The following is a 15,635-nucleotide window of genomic DNA, read 5'->3' on the forward strand; positions in this document are numbered from 1 at the left end:
AAGTCAAAGACAATTTTTGCTAAAGAATCACTGACTATCAGAATTTGAAGGGAATGTTAACATTTTCTAGAATGTGATTTTTAAAAAAATTATAATAATTTGGATAAATTTAACAATTCTTCCAATAAAAATTCAAGATGCCAATAAATAGCATCAACAAAAACTAGACTCCTTAAATCAATAAATAGTTTATAAGTTTGATTATGTAATGAGTTTGATCTAGTTATAATCAAAGACAACAAGCAGGCTGTTTTAGTGTATACAAAATTAGAATTTTTGAAAGATTTAAAGTCACATATCAGCTTCAGTATTAATCATTTTTGGTTTTGTTTTGGTTCTGAAGGACAGAGAAAATCTCTATTTCCTAAGATAAGTATTTGCAAATGGTAACAACTCTTTTTTTTCTTTTTTTGGTAACAATCACTTTTAGAGAGCCTGCTTTGAAACCTTTATACTGAATGGCATTCTCCATTCAAATGGAGTAACCTAACAGTGCAAACTGAGGAGCGCCATTTTCCAGAGGCTTCAAAGTTAACGTATAACATACAGTCTGATGTTTGCTTTTAAGCCATAGTTTATTAAGTATTAAAATGTATATATTGTATTGTAAATGAGAATTAAGCATGTGTGGATCCCCTAAAAGTATCTCAAGGTAGAGTTGCACACCTGCAAATCACATTTTTACAGATCTAAACAAACGGACCCAAAGTAGGTCAATGAGTCGCCTAAGCCCACATCTCTTCATTGCAGCATTGCCAGAACGCGTGACTTTACCAGGACATTCTGCAGGCAGCTCCTGGATGTGCTGTACACTATTCATTCAACAAATATTTAAGTGCCTGCTCTACCCCAGGCACAATGCTAAATGCGAACAATATAATAATACAACAATGGGCATAAGAGATTCAAGCTCTGCCACAATGAAACTTACTGTAGTCTAATGGGGAACACAGATGGAAATGAAAGAATGACGGAGATGCATGGAAAATTTCTAAACAAGAGGAGTGGGCAGCTGATCTAAGTGGAGAGCATACGGGAGACAGCCCCGAGAAATCCAAGTCTGAGTTGAATTCTAAAGCCCCTATGGGAGTTACCCCAGCAGGAAGAACGAAGAAGTGTGCTGTGGTGTGACTGAGGAGGGAACTGTTTTCCTGGCAGGGAAACAGTGATTGCCAAGGCCCTGTAGCTGCAGGGCGTATGATATGTTATCCTCCATGGCACTTGGTGCCATGGGGAGAAAGGTGAAAAATGTCAGCAAGAGAGAACGCAGTAACAATATGCGCTGGGCACTGTGTTCTACATGTTGTTCTCAAATGCTTTTTAAATAACTATATTTACTTTTTACACTAACTTCATGAGGGAAATGATATTATCCACAGTGACACATGTGGCAGAGGGAACGTGTCCAGGGTAAAAGGCCCACAAAGTGTCAAAACCAGCATATACTCAGATAGGAGTGACAACTACACTGCTCTTCTTTACCATTAGGCTAAGCTGCTCTCTCTTATACGGGCCCGTGCCCCTGAGAGAAGCAGGTAACACAAGTCTGATGTGCATCTTTCTCACACCACAGCCTGCATTAACATCTGACTCCCAAGAAAACCATGAATTAATAAAAAGACCTATGCTCAAGTCACCCAGAAGCAAATATGTTTTAAACCTAGCAGTATTGTCAGTCATTCAGGTAACAGCAACTATAAATGAGGTGACTCATTTCTTCGGTTCCTGTGGGCTACCTGAATCTGAAGACTGACTCTGGTATTGCTCCCCTGCCCCTCGCTGTTGTTACAGGGCTGTGGGGAGGGTGGACACACCCTGACTAGCTGCATTTGAACTTGAACCTTTACCCCATTTACTGTCTGTGGGCTTGGATAAGTTACTTAGGCTCTTGGTGTTTTCAATTCCTCATTTGTAAAATGGATGTAATAGCAGTATTCCCTTCATGGGAGTTGTTTTGAGGATTAAATGAGTTAATATATGTTGTATTAAATATTAAGAACAGTGCTAGGCACATAATAAACCCTCAGTTAAAGTTATAAATGTCTATTTTGACAATGGCTGTTGTTGTTATTATTATTTTTAATATTATGTGCTATGCTAATAATCACTCCACTGCCTCCCTTTGGAAAGAACTAAATGTGCCTGACTCTTCCAAACAACTGAAAATAGCCAGATTTTTCCTTTTTGTCCAATTTTAGCAAACGTTCACTCAGTTCATTAACTACAGGCAAAACACTTCTCTTAGAGGCTACTGAGAGAAGGCCACTTCCTTTTCCTTAACAGAGAGATACAGAGTGGTCACAGCTTCACCTACAGGAATTCAGCAAATAAGAAAGAGAAACTCAGTGAAACAGGGCTTAAAATGGATCCTTCTAGTAGGCAATCCCATGACATTACTTTGCTATTCAACTTCTGGCCCAACATTGATTGGCTCTAGCAGTAGTTTGGAGAAAGGGGCCGGGAGCTACAGCCTCCCATGCCTTGTTAAAGGAAAAAAGAAAAAAAACGAAGAAACACCACCGCCACCACCGCCACCAAAAAAATAACAACACAAAAAACCACTCCCCTTATATCTCTTCTACATATTGAATTTTTACCTAAAAATATTTGATCAAAGTTTCAATTCAGAAAATAAGGACTGTGGAAATCTTGTAATGCCCTTGCCACAGCATTCAGTTCCTTTACGACCTGGCTCTAACTTGTCCAGATTCATCTTGTGCCACTCTGTCCTCAGCACTTTTTAATCCTTAAACTATGTAGTAATTTCCAGAACATGCTCCACGCTCCCTCAACCTCCATGCCATGGTACAGGCTCTTTCCTTGGCCAGGAATGTCCTTGTCTGATTGTCCTCCTTGGCTTAACTACTACCCCTCACTGTCCAGCTGGGAAGGAATCCCCAGAAAGCGACGAAATACAGAAATCCTCATAATTATTTCAGAAAATAAAAGAACTTCAAAGACTTGGCCTGAGTTTAAGCACTAATTCTGAAGGAAGTATTAGCAAATTTAGAAGTGTCTCATATCTAAAACCAGAAGGACATAACCATTATATTCAGTTCCCTCTGTGGCTATTTTCTGTTAAAAAAAAAAGAAATGGCATAGAACAAAAACAATAATTTAAAAATTGATTTCCAGCTATGGCTTTATCAATTTTATTACAATAAACTATAGTAACTTTGCAGTAAATCATTGCAAACAATTAACAAAGACGACCTTTGAGAATTCATCTCAGTTTTTAACAGAGCAGCTATAATGAGCACAATTATAATAATTGGTAAGAAGCTTCTGCAACATTCCATAATACACAAAAGACAACATGGCAAAATGAAATAGATTGTTTTCTGAGGACACCACGAGTTTCACAAAGGAAATCTTATGTTGACTGTCATGCGTAAGGGGGTGACACAAAAGTCACTTGATGCTGTATCAGATACCATGGGAATAAGAAAACCATTTCCTGATATGTATCCATGTTTGTCTTTGTTAAGGGTCAGTGGTTACATAATGGCCAATGCTGTGCCTAAATCAGGGAAACTATCAAACCCTTTCAAAAGGGATTCCCCAAGAGAATTAAGTCAAAATACCATAAAGCATCCATTGTATGCAATGGATTGACTCTCCTTTGCATTGAAAATGGCATTAGCTTTGTACCATCCTTGGGAAAATTGATTAAATAGTCTCTCAAATATTTTTCTTGTAGGGCTTATTTGCCTGGTGAAACCCTGTTTAGAAAGGCTAACTAATATCTTTAGACTGAAAAACATACTCTGGGATAAATAGCTATAAAAGTATTTTGATCCCACGCAAAGTGGTCTAGTAAAAGTAAGTGGTCCATCAAACAATTTAAAATCTCACAACTAGAACCAGAAACTAGAAAAGCAATGTGCAGTACTCCCAAGTCTTACTTTGTGCAGCAATATACAACTTTGTGCACAGTTGTGCCCTCAGATTAAGGATGTCAGCAGAACTCAACTGTAGTTCCACAGAACCACACAATAAAACTTTATAGCACAAACGTCTTGGAATCCATCCACAACCAATAGCTGTTAAACTGCCAAGGGCATTGCATTATGTGGAGCTCCTATTCACTCCAAGGAAAATACAGTAGTAGGACTTCAGCAGAATAACAAAATGAATTTTAATTTGTTCTGTGGTGGGAGCTTTGTAAAAGATTTACACATTTATAAAGGGTTTATATGTAGAGCTAATAGTATCTGGTCTTGATTTTTGTGTCAGACCCTGCTATTTGACCATACCCATAACATTCTACCTTTATTCCGAGCAGAACCCAGATTTTTAAATGTACGCATTGGTAGAATGAAAGTCTACTTTTCCCAGCTTCCCTGAACCAAGCACAAATGTTGTGTAGAAGAGATTTCACTGGAAGGGGTTCTCTTCTGTACCCTTCAACTATCACCACCCCCCAACTTTTCTTTTGCCTGCCAAAGAAAGTGATCAATGGAAATCTGACAACCATCTTCAACTATGCATTAGAATGATGGAGTAGAGAGATAAAAGCGTTCTTCTCCTCCACATATTGTTGCTGCACATCCCTGGGCTCTCAACTCTCAACTCCGTTAACATGACAGCATAAGACGCTTCCATCATGCATAAGCCTCTGTTATCCTGAGTTTTCTGTTTCAAGTGATAGAAGCTAAACCTAATTAATATAATCTACATGCAGCTTCTTATTCAACAAAGGTCAGATGAATTAGGAAACTAATTGGGATTAAATATTTGAACTTGGTTTGTAACCTCTGAAACTTGAATAATATACTTAGGACAAATAAAAGAAAGTGCTACTTTAAGTACGAATAAACATATGGGAACACCTTTTTTTTACCGGTTAAAAATGTGTATAATTTAAAGAGGAATTCAGACCAATAAGAAAAGAAATCAGTAAAATGCATGGTATAAATGAAAATTAGTAAAATTAGTATTATGGTAGATAGCATATCATATAATATATACTATCAAAGGGAACAAATGGGACCAGAAAAGGTATAAATTGAAGTCAGACATGCAGACATACCATACGCCTTTTTTGATTTGTATACTGGCTCTAGATACCTTTATGTGACCAATTCATTCTATGCCTATTTACATTAAACAATCCACTTCTGTGCCCAATGGAAGACTTTGGTCTTTTAGCTTTTATGTACAGCAGAAAGACATCTTAGAAAAATTCCCAGGACAATAGAAAATTATTAACATGCTTTTGATGTCCAGTGAGGCCTTTCAAGCCTGATGTTTGCTCTGTATTCTTGAAAGGCATTAACATATTTTAAATAGACTCAGCAAAAAGAATGGAAAGCATAAGATTTTATTTCAAATAAAGTCTATTCCTTAGATTGCTTTTGATCATCCAGGCAGAAATTTTGTTTCAGTGTTGGCTCTAAATAATAATAAGAATTTGTGGTTATTGTGGTTATTTGTTCAATGATATCTGGGGGAGGAAAAAAGTTTTATGAAATATCCCAGTAGGACTTTAGAGCTGCCCAAACTCTTGTCTATTCCAGTGTTAGGTGGACCTTTGGGAAAAATGTTAAGACCCATCTCTTCTGTGTAATCTCAGTATTATTCTTTTAATACTTCCAAATCCTTGTTCTGTCTTCATATGCAAATGTATTCCATTGTGTTTATGTAAATTGTAAGCACATATTATTTATTCTTCACTCTAAATACCTAAGGTTGTGTGTAGGTATCTAATTTAATTAGAGTGTTTTTACCCATGGTCTTCTCGATCAGCTGTTGAATACTCTTACTTCTTTATTTTAAGCACAAGTGGGGAAAGATCTTAAATGTTTAAAAAGATTCTATTTCTGAAAGATAATTTTTCTATCCCTAATTTTTCTATGATAAACATATAGCTATTGAGAAGGCAAGAGAAAGATACATTACCCCTGTGACATCCATGACCTTAATGGCAGCAAGCTGGCCTGTTTTGACATGACGACCCTGTATGAAAAAAATAAAATAAAGACTTTAGTTCTGATGCACAATGTTATCATTCATTTCCAGCCCTGAAGAACAACATTCTCTAGATTAACGTCACAGAATGCCAATGGGGAAAACAGACAGACAGACAGACATGCACACACACACACACACACACACACACACACACACACAACTTAAATGCTTTGAGGATCAACTTCTATTTTGTGTTTATTTTGTAAAAACATCTCAGTCACTTCATCTTTTGGGCTTATTTTCACAGCAGTGGTCAAGTTAAATAAAAAGGGCAATGTTGAATAATTCGTTCCACCTCCTCTCCGAAGTGTTAGACCAGGGCTTATGTGAGAGTTGGATTTATGTGGAAGGGGAGCTGGACCAGACTGGAGAAGACACAAGTATTTCCTCTGCGGGAAAATACTCAGGAAGTGAAGGAACTTTAATTTCCTTGATGATTAAAATATCTTGTAACAGTCTCAACAGGTTGTTTGTGTTTTTGTTTTAGTAACTGCTATAATGTCATTGAAGGTAACACTGGAAAAGAAAATAACCTGCTTCTCCATTTTAAATTTTACCTCCAAGCTGAAATAACAGTTCTCAACGGGTCTGACAGAGTAACACACCTCTGGGATGGCAGCATCAGCTTAAATGAGGTCCTGGAGACGCCACATTAGCAAGCCTCAGCTGAGTCCCAGGCAAAGGCGTCCCCAGTGCTCTGCGCGGGAAAGCTGCTGAGCTGTCAACCTTTGGTGGGGGAGGGCCACAAAGGAGGCAGCCCAGCTGGAGCTGCTTTTACATCACCGGAGAATGTCAAACCAATTAGGATCCAGATTGAGGCAGATTTGAGGGACTGACCAGGAGTTAGCTGACCTAAAGATGACTAGAAACCTGAGGCAACTTCATAAAATCACAAATAAATGACATAGAAAGTGCCCCCCGGGGGCTCAATCCAATACCCTTCTTTTAGAGGTGAGGCCAAATCTCATAGGTAGGACCTAAACCCAGGACACTCTCTCCTCTGTCCCACTTCTGCCACCTAGATCCTGATTTAGAAACTCTTATTGCTAAAATGTAAAACTATTTTTTAAACAAACTTTCTTTGCATATTATACTTAAGTTGAGTTAAACATCAAAACATTCATCTCTATTTCACATAGGATTTTGTCACTTTAATTTTCGATTTGAGGGCAAGGCAACAAAGAAGGATTATTATTATTATTATTATTATTATTATTATTATTATTATAGGAAAACTTTTAAGTGAAAATTTAATACTCCTCCTAATTTAAGTTACTTACACTTATAAGTGAAATGAAAAATATAAACCTAGACTCCATCTCAGTTTAGGACTAAAATACATATTGAAACACAAGGATTAAATTCTGGGGGTGGAGGGAACTTTTAAAGGGAGACAAAGAGTTAAATATTTTTTTCTTACAAAAATTAGAAAAAAAATCCTGTCAGCGCAGTTGCTGAGTCATTTCTTTATAAAGGAATGAAGATTTTCTTCTACTGAAATTACCAACGATAGCAAAAATAACAGACTAGATCTAGAAAAATGAAACTGAAATTCCAGTAGGACCCCAAGCCTTATGTCAATCATAGCCTCAAGAATAAAAAGCTCATCCACCAGAAAAGAGGAAGAAAGCTTATTAAATCGGGGAAAGCGAGGCTGCGGGGTCACCAGTGCGGCAGGTGCAGTTCCGCACAGCCCTCTGACCCACCCGCTAACCCACTCTGCCCCCTTCTTCCTCTCTCTGCTCATGTTTGAGGTAAAGAACTGCACTGATTCTTGTTCCACACAGAGTAACTCAACATCCAGGTGAAATCTAAACCACTCAAGGATATAACACCCTATCTCTTTACCTCCTTCCTAAAATGAATTCAAGAGAAAAACAATGATTTTGTTTGAAATGGCCATGTAAGACTCTGCTTTGTTATTGCTGTTATTTATTTTCTCAGAACAGCAAGATGGCTTCAAAGCTGCTAGCCTGAGGCCAGCCTGGGAGAAAGACTGCTTTCATTTCTAGGTCACTGAAATAGATTTGTTTCCAGCAGAGCACGCGAGCAAATGGGGTTGTGGAGAAGGCAGACACTCCACCCACCATCTCCTTCCGTTGTCCAAGGACTCACACACGGGTAGAGTGTTTCAGCTCTTCGTGCTTAGCTTAGATTAGATCTAGCCTTTATTGAGGAAGATTTCTTCGATTTTCTAGTTGCAGGTGAAGGTTCTAACCTTTGTGTTTCCAAAGCATTCTACACTAATACCACTCATTATATCCAATACTGTGATTTTCAAAATGTGCCTCATAAGAACCCTGAAAATAAATCAATCAAACAGAAAAATATCACAATATAGAACATGCAGCAGTGGCAGTTGTTGTGTCATGAATCAAATGTTACAGTTACATCTATATATCCATCCTATCCATCCATCCATCTATAGTGGATGCTGTGGTATACCACCCAGATTTAATACTGAGGTACCTTACAGCTGTCAGCCAAGGCCTTTCTGGTAACTGCCCTCTGCCAAAAGAGCACTGCCCAAAGCCAGGTTTCCTCCTAAAGAAAACAGAATCCAATGACAGGAATATAAAGTCCCAATCCTCCTGTCTTAAAGTGGGACCAACCTCTCAGAGGGATGGCTGAGGTCTTTGTGGAGACTGCATTGCAGCTAAACTGTTTCCTCTGCACAATTCTACTTTCTTCACAGGTTTAGATCCTAAGAACACTCCCCATTAAAATTCTTACATATAAATCACCAAATCAGAATATGTTTCCAGGGGAGCCTACCTTAGACAGTAAGTTCCAGGAATGGTCCAAAGACACAGGCTCTCAGAGAGGCTGTCAAGGAGACCCTTATCACTGGTGACAGGTGGCTTACTGATTGCCCCTGGCATACTGTAGCAGTGCCACTGCCAAACGTTCACTAGTGGGGAACAGGAGCAGGATCCAGGTGCCAGGGAATATACTGGCGAGTCCAATATTTCAGACTTTTAAGAGGTGAGAAGAAATAGTAGTTTAAAAAATGGAATCATATGGCTTTTGCTGAGAGTCACTGATGTACTGGTGATTAATGATCAGCTGAAGGCAAGGTGTGAAAATCATAAGTGGGATGAGGCTAAATCCTGAGAGCGAAGTACAGTCTTCTAACGAGATGGGAACATAACTTTGGAAGGCTCAGAGCATTCAGGGGGACAGGGGTTTTCAGCTTTTTAGTGCTTAAAACCTGGATGTCTCCATTCCAAGTTGCAGAGTCTCATTACATCCCAGTCAGGCTGTGACTGAGGATTACACCTTTCCTTCTACCCTGATAGTTAATTCCTGAGTCTGGTCCTCAGCTTTTTCTACTCTCTGGCTACAGAAGATACAAGTCTTTTTATATGCTACCCAATATTTTTGTTCAATAAACAACAGCAGCAGTCAAGCCTGAGAAAGTCATGTTGGGTTCAGACGTCTCAGGAAGGAGGGTCTGAGTCATCCCAGCAAGTCTGCAACAGAGACCAGCAATGATACTAACCAACACAGGAGGTAAAATGGGTGGTAGAGGAGGGAGATAATGAGCATCAGTTGCAACCATTAGACATCACGTAACGGTGAGGGCTTATAACTGCCTAGGGAAAGTGATCAGCCAGAATCCTAGAGGAACTTCCTTCCAGAATTTATACAAAGCAAGTGGACGCAAGCACAGAAACAGACTGTAGTATACACTGTGGTGTGCCCCCTTGACACCTCCTTCAAGAATGAGGTTCTCTGGGTCTCTCTCCAAAAACTGACTTTAGCCAAACACAGAAGCTAGACTCAAGGGCAAGTTTCCTGCCTCAAGTAATGTCCTTTACCTGGAGGTGGCAAGCATTCAATGACTGGTTGATGTAGGAATATAAAAGCCTACATCCCTTATATCACAATGGAATAACTTTGAAGGGCCATACTGGCTCCAGAGCTCCTTTTTGGGGGTTTGCCTGGGGTTTCTGTAACTACATTCAACTCCTGCTGCTCAAATCTGTCCTCACTCTTTCACAGGAATTGATATTGAGAGCACTCCCCAAAAGACAGCTACAAGCAAATCTGTCCTCAGAATCTGTGACCTAGGGAACTCAAAGACTCTACCTACCTACCTACCTACCTGCCTACCTACCTATTCGTATGTATATTCCTGATATTAATGTAAAATAATATATTTATTACTGGATCTGGGGTAAAAGTTTTAAGAAAAGCTCTGACCTAAACAATGAATAGAGTAAACTTGTTCAAGCACTGCAAAGTACACTCCAGATAAAAAGAACACCATGGTCAAAGGTCCTGTTGTGTAGTTTTTAGAGCATCTGAGTGACTGAAAGCAGGCCAGCATGACCGGAGTAGAGAGCAAGTGGCTAGCAAGCCCACGCAGGGCTTCACAGGCCACTTGGAGGAGGTCTTTATCTAAGACCAAGGGGAAGCCACAAAACTTTGAAGCCATGGTGCAGAGTGCTCAAGTTTGCCCTTTAAAAAGATCACCCTGGAGGCAAGGCAGAGCACAGAGGAGAGCAGGAAAGATGATGGAAAAATAAAAATTACAATTGTATTTAGCAATTCATCTGAGAGATGATGGCAACTTGGACTAGGGTGCAAGTAAGGAAGGTAAATAGTAGGTAGGGTCAGAAAGGGATATTCAGGAGGTCAATTCAACATGATTTGGAAATGAATCAGATGTATATTTACCCCATGTTTCCCACAGTGCCCCACACAGCAGGGATTGAATAAATGTTTGCTAGATGATGGGTTGAATGAAATAGTGAGATATGAGGACTGTATTCAGGTTCTTGGTCAATACCATCTATATGTCCACAGCAGTTTCTCCCACTCCCCACCCTTAGCCTATACTTCTATCCAGCCACAAAGTATATATCAGCACATAGGGCGAGATGGTGAGTAGCAATTATAATCATTTCACCCAAGATAAGTCGGAAGATGAATTTAGTAGATGCAGTTCCCCTAAGCTCTCTAGAGAGTCCAATTCACTTCTCCACAGATCACAGAGAAATTAGAAGTTCGTTTTAGCTGTCCCTCTAAACTATAATGACGAGAGTAAAGATGAACTATGGTTTTCCATGCACAGTGAAGAGTAAAGCTTAGTTAAGATACATCTTTGGACATCTTCAGGAATGCCACCTTTCTTAGATACAACTTGTCTTGAGGCAACTTTATGAAAAGACTCCAAAAATCCATATAATCAAAGGACAAGAATGTTCACAAAATATATTTGGCACAGTGTGGATTCCTAGGGTTTTCTCAGGTTAAATGAGGCCTCTATTTTTCCTGAGCCTACATGTGCCACTCATCAGTAGCTTAAAAAAGAAATCCTCCAATCCACGTAGGCAGAGCTGTGACCCAGCCGTCACTGCTCCCAGACTGTGTGGCAAAGATGAAGTAAGGAACCAATACGGGACAGTTCCCAAGCAACAGCTCTCCGTCACAGCACCATTTACTGCGAATTCCTCTGCTTGGCACCTCTGTGAGCAGAAAATGGATTGTTTTCCAGATCGTTCGGAGCTGGCCCGACTGAGAACTGAGGCTTGCTCACAGACACAGGGTGGGGAAGGAAAGCCTGAGCTTCATTTTTCTTTCTTAGAAACTAGGATTCCTCCATCTTCATGGCTGCCAGTGTGGCTCAGTTTATAAATCAAAATGCATGATTAAAGGAAAAAAAAAAATCCAATAGTCACAATTTTTAGCAGACAATAGTTAATGTATGCAGATTCCATGGCAGGGAGCCGGAAGCCTGTACCCGGGAACGGCACGCACAGACGAAGTGACAGCAGTGATGAGGCGGACAGGCTGCGGGGTGAGGAGAGCTCGGAAAAGTAGGAGAACTGGTCTCGGCCCTGGCCTTCAGCCAGGGACACCATGCCCAGTAACCTTCTCCTTCAACCCCCAAATGAGCACGAAACTGAAGATCTTACTACCACTCGTTTAATTTACCACAGGATAACCACAACCATTTGTGTTGTGTTTTTGTTTTTTTTTTTACATTAGATGCTAGAAGGACTAAACCCCCTAGACGTCAAGGTTTACAGGATGCATATATACATCCCGCTGACTCCTCAGCCTCTCCCAATATTCCACCCCGCCCCACCCGGCACAACAGCCTTCCCTATCCCCTGAGTTGGGGAGGCACCTGGGGATTGAGAAGGCATTTAAAAGCCATGGTCCTCGACCCCAGTCCAGGATGAAGTATATACTCAACTTTAGTAAAAGAAGGAAAAAAAATCACTACAGATGGAGAATTTTTTCAGAAAGTCGTATGTATCTGATTTAGGCAGGCTTCTTAGGTTTTTTGGTGTTAAAATGTCCATTAATTAAATACTCTTAATTTTTAAAAAGTAAAAGCAGACAACTCTATGTTGTTTCCCAATGGTTGTTTTTGTTTTCTACTGGGGTGACAGGGTGAGATTTTAGTACCGCAGGCACAGGTGTTTTAGGGTATATGGGTAAGGAACTGAGTAGTCCTCCTAAGACACAAAGACGTTTTGGACAGAGTCCATAAAAGGTTAAATGTAACAATACATGCTCTTAATAGCTTACAATAGCCTACGTGAACTGTACTGGAACTAACTTCTCTCTTCTCTGAGTTTCCTTCGTTCCTGGTGCCTTTAGACCTTCAGTCCGCCAGGCACATGGCTTCTGAATGCTAGAACCAAAAGCTCATCAAAGACAGGGAGTCTGTTTTATGTCTGTTTAATCCCCTGACATTGTCTAGAACAGCATCTTGCAAAGGGCAAGTGCTAAATCACACTGGGAAACATGAAGCTCCTAGGCCTAGTGGACCTTGTAAGCTGCCTCCAGTCAACAGTGAACAGAAAGCTCCAGTGATCCATCACAGGCTTAACCTGGGAGAAGCCTGATAGAATTTGGAGAAATAGCTACTTAAAAGTGGCAGAAAGCTTTTCTCTTAAGAAGAAAAAAAGACTGTAAGAATGGCTCCTGGTTTCATAACTGGAGGAAGAAACCACATGGTCTGATGTGAGTGTTTTGCTCAAGAAGGCTTTGTTTTGGGCTTGTTTTCCAAGTGTTAACTAACACACTGGCCCATGGGAGTGAGTGTGGGGGCCTTGAGCAGACGTTAGCATCTGCATGTCAGAGCCACACAGTTTACCTGAGGAACAGCTCCAGGAGAAGAAGATATGACAAGGGGAGAGGAAGATATGACAAGGGAAGAGCAAGGCCCAGACGCTGCCCTGCTATGTATAGTTCCTCCATCTCTGTCTTCCCTTTTCCTCAGAGAATACTCAGCCCAGGCAGGACAGAGCCAACTATTCTTGGGGAAGGGCAGCTCATTTTTCTAGATTTCGAATCAATAGCTCCCTCTCTAAGGCCTATTTTATGAGGCAACTCTGTCTTCCCCACAGGACCTCTGACAGACCCTTTGCTCACACCATCCCACCTTCCAGCTGCAGATTAAAAAGATATATATGTCTTCTCTCCATGCCTTGCACAGGTTTGTCAATTACAGCCTGGCACTGGCCCCCCCTGGTCCTGAGATTTACAACCACGTGCTCAGGGCTGGCTTTGCACCAGGAGGCACTATATGCATGGTGGGGAGGATGCAGAGATAAATAATAATAATGAAAAGGCAGTGCTGCGTTTCATTTCACCGATTTATGGCTTCAATAGGAAGCCGGTCCACCGACATCGCTGTCTGGGTCACTGAGAAGGTCTGTGGCAGCAGCAAGAGCTGGTCTTGAAGCTCAGGGCTGTGCAGGAAGAGAGAGGACTGCACCAGTGTCCCGAGAAAAACAAAGGGAAAGGACCGCAGTGTTCCCAGCTATCATTCTCAGGGCGGCAGGAACACAAATAGGGACTCATCTGACTCTTTATCAGGGCTGTTGATGAATAAAAACCTCTCCCACGGTGTCCTCAAACCTCCGGAAGTTTTAATTAAAACAAAAGAAATGTCAGCAGGAGAAGCACTGGAATATAATTAGGGCCCACTAAATCTAAAGCAATAAGGGGGAAAAAGACTAGTAATGAAAGGGAAGCTTTCATGTTCTTACTGAATCCCTGCTCTGTTACTGACACAAAAATCAATTTCAATAGGCTTTAGTTGTATCTGAGCAGGAACAGAGGCGACAGATGAAATTTAGTGGGCAATTTACTGGAGTCATAATGATTCCCATGAAAAAAAGGCTACAATGAGCACTTTAACCAAATGTGTCCTCTGTAAGAACTCTGTGAGAATGTGTGTGTGCATGTGTGTAGATGTATAGCTATCGATGTAGATAAAGCAATAGTTATATATATATTACATATAGGTGTATGTGTATATATGTAAATATATGTATGTATGTATAAGTATGTCTATCTATTTATCTATCTGGGGGGATGGCATTTTAAACAATTATATATGTTTTATACTTAAAAAAATGTAGTTAAGCTATCTCATATCCTTAAAAAGGAAATTGTGGCCCTGCCCCAAGCAGACATTTGGGGATGTTTGGAGACATTTACTGAGAATCACAATTGCTGCTACTGATGTCTGGCGGGTAGAGGCCAGAGATACTATGAAACCTTCTGCAATCCACAGGACATTCCCTTTCCCTAAATAGCAATTATTGGACCCAAAATGTCAACGGGGCCAAGACTGACAGACCCTGGTTTAAAAGGATTTGACATTTAATGAGTGCTTCTTGAATGCTGGATTCTATTAAATGTCATATTCCTCACAGGCACTAAGGTTACACGTATCAAGATAAGGCCTTGCCCGTAGGGATTTCCCAGGAGGCGTGTGAGAGAGATGGAGGTGACATTGTTCTTTCTTTGCTTAGCAGCATTCACAAATGAGGGGCATATTTCTAAAATTCCAACACCAATGGCCTTTCAGAACACAGGTAGAACCAACAGCCCACGACATCACTTCTCAACTGGCTTATGCAGATATAAAGGCCAACTCCAAGATCTTCACCGCCTATCAATTAAGCATCATTCTCTAAATTAAAAAAAAACTCAACAACTGATGAGGTAGTACTGGAATTAAATAGAATTTGGTTCATAATATGTGACACCAGCTATTATTTTTGTTAATTACATTAAGTCTGGAAAGATATCTTATTTTCATTTCTCAACCATTTTTAGGTTTTCTCCACAACTCTTCATAGAGTGTGTATGTGTGTACTTTCTCTCTTCGTAAAGTTTAGTTGTGATATTTACCTATTGGCAGCTTGATTCAGGAATACATTATTTTGTTTGATTAAAATTTAAATCATGATAAAACTTAAACCATAAAGGTCAATTATATAAGAATAAAGGTATTTCCCTTTATCCAACATATGTCCTTCAAATGAAGGGATATAGGAATCTTTCCATTGCTGTCTGTGATCCGTCTTTCAAGAATTAAGGAGAGCACAATGCAATTTTTTTTTTTTTTTGGAAAAAGTGAGATGCGCAACATTATATTAGTGTCAACAATTTACCCTCTTTCAGGTCCTTGAGGATTAAAGAACCTAAGTCTCTTGAGGGTGGTCTAAAACAGCATTCAGAAAGGGATTCTCGGCCGTGTATGAGAGAGATGATAACCGCACAGTAGCAGTTCCACCTGCAAGAGCGGGAGACCCAGCTGCCCACAAAGGCTGAGACGATCTCCCCCACAGAAGTCCTCTGCGTCAGCACAGGCCGCATCAGCAATCGTGCTTTCCAAGGGAAGG

General features: G+C 40.2%; 1 protein-coding gene across 6 annotated transcripts in view; it reads right to left on the reverse strand.

Moving 5' to 3' along the window:
• The window catches only part of TNIK (TRAF2 and NCK interacting kinase), a 341,917-nt gene that overhangs the window by 146,771 nt on the left and 179,511 nt on the right, over nt 1-15,635 (reverse strand). For all 6 annotated transcript variants that reach the window (XM_054580511.1, XM_054580502.1, XM_054580527.1 and 3 more), the window contains exon 3: nt 5,902-5,958. In XM_054580511.1, the coding sequence (XP_054436486.1) occupies nt 5,902-5,958 (57 nt within the window). The remainder of the gene's footprint in view (nt 1-5,901; nt 5,959-15,635) is intronic.

This window comes from Pteronotus mesoamericanus, unplaced genomic scaffold (assembly GCF_021234165.1).
Source record: "Pteronotus mesoamericanus isolate MK-2021 breed Mesoamerican mustached bat unplaced genomic scaffold, CSHL_Meso_final contig_116, whole genome shotgun sequence".
Lineage (NCBI taxonomy): Eukaryota > Metazoa > Chordata > Mammalia > Chiroptera > Mormoopidae > Pteronotus > Pteronotus mesoamericanus.